The sequence below is a fragment of the Tupaia chinensis genome, unplaced genomic scaffold, assembly GCF_000334495.1.
Source record: "Tupaia chinensis unplaced genomic scaffold, TupChi_1.0 Scaffold000392_1, whole genome shotgun sequence".
NCBI classification, from domain to species: domain Eukaryota; kingdom Metazoa; phylum Chordata; class Mammalia; order Scandentia; family Tupaiidae; genus Tupaia; species Tupaia belangeri.
Genome location: NW_006159894.1, coordinates 117,878 through 127,521, shown reverse-complemented (window position 1 = coordinate 127,521; position 9,644 = coordinate 117,878). Strand labels below are relative to the sequence as shown.

General features: G+C 44.1%; 1 protein-coding gene across 2 annotated transcripts in view; it reads left to right on the top strand.

Annotated features, from left to right (window-relative positions):
- Positions 1–9,644, top strand: part of URB1 (URB1 ribosome biogenesis factor) — an 89,591-nt gene that overhangs the window by 11,468 nt on the left and 68,479 nt on the right. For both annotated transcript variants that reach the window (XM_027773950.1, XM_006153865.3), the window contains exons 5-7: positions 1,981–2,077; positions 5,962–6,047; positions 8,232–8,357. In XM_027773950.1, the coding sequence (XP_027629751.1) occupies positions 1,981–2,077; positions 5,962–6,047; positions 8,232–8,357 (309 nt within the window). The remainder of the gene's footprint in view (positions 1–1,980; positions 2,078–5,961; positions 6,048–8,231; positions 8,358–9,644) is intronic.

Below are 9,644 nucleotides of genomic sequence, written 5' to 3'. Positions count from 1 at the left end.
AGATAAGCTCCCGGTACAGACACGATTGAGGCCCTTGGTGTCTTTGGACTAAGCCAGCCTTGGTTTAGTAAGGCCTTGCTGCAAAGGTATGTGACAAGGACAGAGACAGACTCGGGAAGCAGGGCAATGTGTGAGGCCTTGACCCAGATGTTGGAGAGTAGGGTTGGATATTCTTTCTTTCCTTGAAGAAATGTATCTCCAACACAACAAGATGGAGTTAATTGCATATTTGCACAGAGGCCTAAATGGTGCCACTTATGGTCCTTGTACTTTTTAGAGAGGTGAAGTGAAAATGCCCATAGTAGCCCTGGAAGGAGGAAGAACTCTGTAGCAGAACATGAATCAGTATGTTTGTAGTTATTTTTTATTGTTACATTTTTGGTGCTTACTCTGTAGCTTTGTGACCTTTCTTGAGTTTTTTTTAAATTTTATTTATTTTATTTTTTTAGATTTTTGTCCTAGAGAATGTGTGTTCACATTGGAGAGAGACAGAGGAAAGTGAGAAATCTCCCCCTATGAGGGGTGGCCACGTTACAGTCCTTTCTCTTCTTTTCTCCTCTTGGGATTCTGGGAATGCATGCACATGGCTCCTGGTGTGATTTTCAAGCTGCTGGGTTCAGGACTCCAACTGGAGTTGGCCATGTGGAATCCAGTGCCTTAACCATAGCGCCACCTGCTGGCCCCCTTTAGTGAGTTTTTAAAAAGAATTATTTTATTGAACTTTATTTTATTCATTTATTTATTTTAATTTGACCAGAGAGGGACAGAGTGAGTGAGAGAGGGAGAGACAGAAAGTGGGAAAGTGAGAAAGCAAGCCATCAGGTCCAAGACACAAACTGCGGTCAGCCATGTGGGAGCCCAGTGCCCTTAACCACTGAGTTTTTAAAGATGGTTTCCTCTTCTGGAGAGCGGGTGTGGTGGGCATCTTTGCTTTAGGTTGACAAGTTATGAGGTAACAGGTGTGCCACATTTGGCACCATGCCTGACTCAGTAGGTGCTCATGAACAGCCTTGTCAGCATCACTCACACTACTGCCACCAGTAAGTGGAACAGAACTTGTTATTAATGCCTTAATTTTTCCAGGTACTCGGGCAATAATTCTCTGATGCTAACTTATTTTTTGATACATTTTGAATAACTGAGGTAGGTTTTTGAAAGGTTTTCAATGTCAGCAGTGGAGGATGTAAGTATTGGGTCGTCAGGAAAGTCGTGACACATTTTTGCATGGAAAAAGTCATGATATTCTGAGACCCAGTATATATACTAGTTCTGAACAGCTGATCTGAGACCTGCAGGACCACATTCCTTTGGTTCCTTAATGTGAAACAAGGGATTTGTCCTTCAACACTCCTATGGAAAGTCATCCAGCGGGTCCTAGTGACTTCCCCAGAAGTGTTGGCTGCTAGTCATGCCCCTGGATGTCCACCAAGGATGCCCCCTGCCCTGGCTACAGCTGACACCTGCAGAACAGTGGGCTACCATCCTGGGAAGGTCTTGCAGAGTTCGTGACATGACAGCCTGTGCTTTGGTCCCTGGTACGAGTAATAACTTATTTATAATATCTAATAAAAACAAGACATCACTGCATTGGTGTCTCATCACAGGCAGCACCAACGTTTCCATTGTCTGCATTTAATGGGTTGGGATGGGTTGAGAGTTTACTGCTCTATACTAGGTCGTCCATAGATTAAAGAAATTTATTTATTACAGTTGGGGGAGACACCACTTTTTCTCTTTATACACACTTTTGTATTGAGAATAGGGCTGGACAGAGGAAAAGTAGAGAAGATTAAGGGGGAAGGAACAAAGAAGAACCTTTGCTTTCCGTGAAGAGTGAGCAATAATTTCAGACTTGCATCCCCCATGACTGGAACTAGACTGGGAGGCTGGCGATGCTGAGACAGGTGGTACACGCATGTCCTAGCTTCCCTAGTCTGTGGTTGGGATGCACATGTGACCTGTGGTTTCCTCTGTCTCCAGGGAGTGCACGATGTTCGGCAGGCCTACATCCAGTTTGCCCTTTCCTTTTTAATCGCTGGAGATGACAGCACAATTGTGCAGGTGCTGGAGCTGAAAGGTAGGTGTTCCTCTTTGTCCCTGAGAAACGCCTGCTTGTGACAATTTTGGAAAACCTGCTGCAAACCATTTTTTCCAGGTTAAAAAGCAATCCTGCCTTTGTGGCTGCCGAGTGTACTGGATGGAAAGAGAGGGAGAGAGATAGAGCCTTGGCCAGCACCATCTCAGCATCACTGGTTGGAATGAGCAGGGGGCTCCCTGTGATGCCTCCTGGGCTGCCAAGTGATGCCTTTGCAGAGGAGAGGTGGAAATCTCAGAGAGGCGGACTCCTTAAAGGAGGCTTCATGCTTTAGGCTCATAACCCTGGCTACCTGGCTTTCATTAGGAATTGCACTGGAAAAAAGAAGCTTTGGGTCAGCCTCAGGCATAGCAGGGAAGGGAGCTGGAACCCATCCGGCTGACTGTGTTTTTGATACCAGCCCCAACAGCTTGAAAAAACATACCTGGTGTGGGGACCAGCAGTTAGTGTAATGGCTATGTTGCTGGACTCCCATGTAGTCGACTGCAGTTCGATCCCTGGACCCAGTGGCTTAAAACTCGTGCTGGGTGCGTGTGTGTGTGCGTGCCTAAGATCCTGAGAGGAAAATGGAGAAGGGATTGCGGCATGGCCATCCCCCCTGGGGGATGATTTCTCACTTTCTGTCTCTGTCTCTCTCTGTCTGGCAAGCACACACACCCTATAGCAAAAACCTCACCAAAAAAAACCCAAAAAAAACAAAAAAAAAACCTCGTGTGTGGATGCATGCCCCAAATCCTGAAGGATGGAGAAATGAAGAAGAGAATGCAGTGTGACCATTCTCCCATTGAGGGGTGCTGTATCCTCACTCTTTCTCTGTGCCTTCTGGCAATTAAAATAATTAGATAAATAAAAATAAAGTTTAATGACTTCGGTGGCTTTCTCCTGTGTACCAGAATGTCAGTAACAGGGCTTTAGAGCCACTTGACCACCTGTGGCGACTGTCTCCCTAGAGCAAGGATTGTCATAGTTTTCACTGTTGGAGCCACTTGCCTTTTATGAGGAGATTCAGTGAGTCGGTGAATGGCAGCACCGAGCTTAGCACGAGGCACTGCCCAGTGAGCTCTCCCCAGAGTCATGCCCTGCTGAGGTGCAGCATGGTCCCACGTCCTGGCCAGAACTCTGGGAGTGGTCGGTGAGCAGCATGGTGCTGGGGCCTAGGGTGGCCAGGTCTCCAGGCCTCTTCCACCTCCTCGTGGGCGAGACCTGAGCTGTTGCCCAAATGTGACCGGGGGCCATGTAAGAGAAGGGTGTGGTGGTTGCCCTGTGTTGTGTTCAGCCTGGTCTGTATGGGGGTTCCACTCTCTCAGTCTGGGGTAAAGCCCCATGGGAGAGGAGATGCATTCTCTCTCTCTTTTTTTTATTTTAATATTTTATTTTTTTATTTATTCATTCATTTATTTCTTAATTTGACCAGAAAGAGACAGAGGGTAAGAGTGACAGAGAAAGGAAGTGAGAAAGCAAGCCACCAGATTCAGGACTCGAACCCTGGTCAGCCATGTGGGAGTGTCCAGCGCCTTAACCACCATGCCACCTGCTGGTCTCTTTTTTTTTTAAATAATTATTTATTTTATTTTTTTATTTATTCATGAGATGCATTCTCTTTGATTGATGCAGCAGACAGATTTTTTTCCCTGCGTGTTGCTAGGAATTAGGTTCAAAATGTCCTGCTGCTGCCAGGGCTAGTAATTTATTTACCCCCACCCCCACCCCCCATCCCTGGGTCATCTCAGCCGTCTGGCCTTTTATTACAGGACAGCGGGTACTCATGTACACTGCCCAGGGAGGCAGGGATGAACATCAGTCTGACGTTCTGCAGAGCAGTTTGGCTGTATGCATCCAAACTTTTAAGATGTTTGATCCAGCAATTCCATGTCTGTTCATTTATCCTAAGGAATAGTTAAGGGTAACAGTATAGGTTTTGTTAGGGAATATATTTTCATACAAGTGGTCCTCAAAAAGTTTATTGAAACTAGGTATTACAAAAATAAAACCTGTGCATGTTTCAAAATATTTTGCACCAGAATAAACTGATATATTAATTACTTTTTTTGGTGAATTTTTTGGAGTCCCTTCATGCTAAAAATCGCACTTCTCTTACCTATCTACCTGCAAGGGACTGGTTGAGCAAATTGAGGGCTAGTCATAAGATGGAATCCAGTTATTACAAATGATGTAGAAATACACTAACTGTCATCAGAGGGTTTTTAACAGCATATAATTGGGTGTAATCAGTTTTAAAGCTGTGAAGTATAACCCCATTTTACTGAAAGTTGAATAGAACAGCAAAAATATATCAGAAGGTTAGCCGTTAACAGTGATGACTTCTAGGTCATGGTTGATTTAAAATTTTATTATTTTGGTTTCTCTGATATTTCTTGATTATTATTGAGGATAGTGAACTTGCTTTAGTAGAAATCATGTGTGCCCAGTGAGTATGTATGGTGTGAGAAAAATCGTGATTGTTTGATGCATTGTCTGGTGACACCAGTATGTTAGTAAAGACACAGCATCAGGCCTCATGGCTCTTTCTGGGAGATAAAAAAGTACCAAGAGAAAAGAAACAAAATCACTTAAAGTCTACCATCAACCGGGACCAGCAGTTAGTGTAATGGCTATGTCGCTGGACTACTACGTAGTTGACCGCGGTTTGAGTCCTGGACCCGGTGGCTTAAAACTCACACGTGTGTGCGTGCGTGTCCAAGATTCCGAGAGGAGAATGGAGGAGAAGGGATTGCGACGTGGCCGTCCCCCCTGGGGGGTGATTTCTTGCTTTCTATCTCTCTGTCTCTGTCTGTCTGGCGAGCGCACGTGCCCTATAGCAAAAACCTCTTCAAAAAAAAGTCTACCATCAACCAACGCAACGGTGATCATCATTTTATTTTATTTTAAAGAATTATTTAATTTTATTTATTCATTCATTTTTATTTTATTTTGACCAGAGAGAGAGAGAGAAAGTGAGAGAAAGTGAGAAAGCAAGCCACCAGGTCTGAGGTCTGGGACTCGAACCATAGTTTGCCATGTCAGAGTGTCCAGTGCCTTTACCACCAGGCCACTTGCTGGTTCCCTATTTTATTTTATTTTTAAGGAATTAATTAATGAATTTGCTACAGGGCATGTGTGCTCACTAGAGGGAGACAGAGAAGAAAGTGAGAAAGCTATAGTCGCCGGGTCCAGGACTTGAACAACAGTTGGCCATGTGGGAGTCCAGTGTCATCTGCTGGCCTGGCGACCATCACTTTAAACATAACTCTTGAGCAGGTTCAAGCAAGAGAGAAATTGTGGAAAACCTGTCATACTACATGTTCTTTTTCACACAGTCAGTGTTAAGTTCATTTTACTTAATATGAGAAAAGAAAAGTAAAACAGAACTGGAGAACCACTGAATTTCCTGAAAAGCTCTGTCATTGTTTGACTCATCAGTACTTTTGATTTCCAAGATCACGAAAGTGATCATTCCTACTATGAACTTGCATAATAAAAACAGACAAGACACTATTTAAAAAGGGTAGTTGGGGGACCAGCAGATGGTATAATGATTATGTCACTGGACTCCATGTTTCGACTGCAGTTGGCATCCCAGACCTGGCGGCTTAAAACTTACACTGGGCACGTGGGCATGCATGCCCAAGATACCGATAGGAGAGTGGAGGAGAAGGGATTGTAGTGTGGCCATCCCCCCTGGGGGGTGATTTCTCTCTTTCTGTCTCTGTCTCTCTGGTGAGCACATGCACCCTATAGCAAAAAAAAAAACTCTCTTAAAAAAATGGTAGCTATTGTCTGCTCTGCCATGCAAAGTGTAATGTTCTCTTATCTGTTCTCATTCTCAATATACGACTGAGTTTAATGTGTGGAACTTTTATTTTCAGAGTTTATTCCTTGCATTTTTAGCTCAGGCATAAAGGAAGACAGGATTTCTACCATCAATATATTATTATCCACTCTGAAAACAAAGGTATGTGTTTGGTAATCTGTGTTTTTTATCATCTGTTTTCTCCTTTGAATGAGGAAATAGTCTCCAGTGTTTTATGGGAATCTACATTTATATAGCATTTTATGTTACATAGGTGTTAGGTGGATTGAATAGAAAGCTATATTTTTTTAAATTTATTTATTTAGATTCCATCATTTGTATATCTCTATAGCTCACAATATGGTTTTTCAACACATGCATGTAATGCATGACCTTCAAAGATATTACATAATTTTCAACAGAGAACTTTACATTCTTTTTTCTGTTACGTGTTTCTTCCCCTTGCCCCTCCCAGCCACCCTCGACCAGGTACTTCCTTCCCTTGCAGTCTCTGGTAGCCACTCTTACCCCTCCTACTAGCACAGCTAAGGTCTCTCATTTCAGGCATAGAGTGCAGACATTTGGCATATATTGAGTGGGGATATACAGTATGTGCTTTTAGAGTCTGGCTTATTTTGCTTAGCATTAGTCTTTTGTATTCATCCCCTCTGAATCAAATGATAAGGAGACACTTGTTCTTGGTGCTGAGCACTCCTGGGGCCAGCAGGTTGACAGGTACCTGAAGCAGCTGCTGGTGTCCAGTCAGGGCCTCTGTTCTGTTACAGCAGGAAAGCTATTGATCATCATTTCATAATAACCCACTGTAAGTTCCTCAAAATACTTCACTTACACATCTTGGAAAATGTGATTTCGTGTTATGTTTCATATTCTGCCTTCTACAAGCATCTCATAGAAATTTAAAAACTTGCCAAGAGGATTTCCATCTTGTACCTTAAGCTGTCAGATAGGAAAAGTGTGATTTTCCCAACATGAAAGGTTGTCAAAAGTCCATGTAAAAATAGCTAATAAGTATGAAAATACTTCCATAGTATTTAAAACAGTGGCTCTCAGTTTTACTCCCCATGAACATTTGGCAATGTTGGAGGACACTTGTTATCACGTGGAGAGGTGCAGCTGGCGTCTAGTGGGGAGAACCGGGAGTCCTAGGTGTTCCTGGACGTCTGTCAGTGCCCGGGGAAGCCCCATGTCCGTGATCGGCCCCAGCTGTCGTGCAGTGAGTTGAGAAACTCTAACTTAAAGAAATGCAGATAATGGGACCCAGGTTTCATATAGCACGGCCTTTTGTGTGTGTGTGCTTTGCTATAGGGTGCGTGCCCTTGTTAGAGAGTGAGTGACAGAGATACATAGGGAGAGAAGAGAAGTGAGAAATCACCCCTCAGGGGGATGGCCACACCACAATCCCTTCTCAGGATTTTGGGCATGCATGTTCATATAGCTGGTATGACTTGCAAACTGCCAGGTCCAGGACTCAGAATGCGGTCGGCCATATGGGAGTCCAGCACTTGAACCACCAGGCCACCTGCCAGCCCTCACACTGACGTGGAACGTTGGTATTCAGTGCTGGTACAGATGCCCTGCATCAGGTCCTTTCTTGGAGGAAGTAGTAAGCCCTGGGGAAGACAGCAGTTCTGGCAGTGTGTGTCAGAAGTCCACATGTATCCGTGGACCCTGACGTATGGTGGTTCTGAACCACTTGGGGAAGGTTCTTGAAATGTATATAGCTGGGCCACACCCCCCAGACCATATTAGGGTGGGTAGTTGGGTAGAGCTGAGAATTGTGCCACAGTTCTGTCTGTGAGGACATGTGCCAGGTTCACAGTGAGGGATGCAGTGAAGACTGTGCAAGTATGGTAATCACTGCTTTACGGAGAACACCGGAGTGTGGGAACAGGCTGCTTGTAAATGCCAGAGGAATGAGTGATGGCTCACTCAGAGACAGAATGGTATTTAGCGCTCCAGAATACTGTTCTACAGGAGTTTGTAATGATGTGGAAAAGGCCCATTCCACATGAATAGAGCAGGCAGAAAGCCACATATAAATACAGTCTCAGATAAAAAATAATCAGCATGTCCATATATAGATGCTGTCAGGGAGTGTGGGTGGGGAAGTGGTGGTGGAGGCCGAAAGGAAACAGCTCCAAATGATAACTGGGTACTTTAGGATGTCTAGGAATATCGCTGAGTTATTTTTTTCTCATTATAAAATTTTAAATCCAGTGTTTTGCCTTTAGCCCACATCACTTTTATGACAAGAAAATAATAAAAACTATTTTAAAAATAAGCAACTTTCTTAAACTTCATTGTTGTACTGTATGTTCTTTGCAGGTGGTTCACAATAAAAACATTACGAAAACCCAGAAGGTGCGTTTCTTTACTGGGCAGTTCCTAACCCACATAGCATCTCTCTACGGCTGGAATGGGATCGCAGACGTGAGCCCCGGAGACGTCCAGGTGTGGTTATTCTCAGTGTCACTGGTGTGTGATCCTCACCGCGGGGGATGGCTGGATCTGAACACAGCACTGGACTTCAGGGTTTCTTCTGGCTTGTGGTTATCTGAATTCTCTGCCAGATGTGATCAGATTTTCTTTTTTAATTGCCAGAGTGCACATGCACTTACCAGAAAGAGAGAGAGACAGAGGGGGAGAGAGGGAGACGGAGGGAGCACTCTCCCAATGGGGCATGGTCACACTGTAGTTCCTTCTCCATATCTCTGTCCTGTTCCGACTTGGGGCATACATACATGAACATGCACTTTGTTTTTTCAAGTCTGGAATTTGAATCATGGTCAGCCACGTGAGATTCATCTCCCTCAACTACCAGATAACAGAGATGACCCTAAATATAACTTAAAAACTTAAAGGTGTCTGCACTTACCAGAGAGAGAGGGGGGAAGTGAGATATCACCCCCAGAGGGGGATGGTCACATCATAATCCCTTTTTCTCCATTTTTCTCTTGGGATTTTAGATACACATGCCCTCATGCCCATTGTGATTTTCAAACTGCAAGGTCCAAGACTCAAACCACAATCAGCCACGTGGGATCTAATGCCTTAACCATGTCACCTGCTGATCCCCCAATTGCTTGTTTGTTTTTTCCTTCACAATATATATATATATATATATTTTTTAACCTTTGAGGTATCATGATAGTAAGCTTTAAGTGTTTGGGGGCCAGCAGGTGGCGTGGTGGTTAAGGCTCTGGACTCCCACAAGGCTGATTGTGGTTCGAGTCTCAGGCCTGGTGGCTTGAAAATCATGCCAGACACATGTGCATGTGTGTCCAAAATCCCTAGAGGAGAATGGAGGAGAAGGGATTGTGGCATGGCCATTCCCTCTCTCTATCTCTGTCTCTCTCCAGTGAATGCACACTCTTTATGGCAAAAACATAAAAGAAAGTTTGTGTGTGTTTATTTTTTTACACGAGTGAAACTATGATTCCCTCTGGAATATAATACATAATTTTTAAAGTTTTTCTTTCTTCCATGAGTGAGTGAGACAGACAGACACACACACACACACACACACACACACACACAACACACACACACAGAGAACAGGCATCCCCAGCAGTTTTTTCACACCATGATCCATTCCCAGCTTTAGCCTGTCCTCTATTGTGGGCATTCATGTGCGGCATGTTCAGGGAAGTCTCTGGACACAAACCCAGAACCTTCCCATGTAGATGAGCTTCACAGAGCATTGAGTTACCAGTATACCACTGTCTTGCCCCGACATCT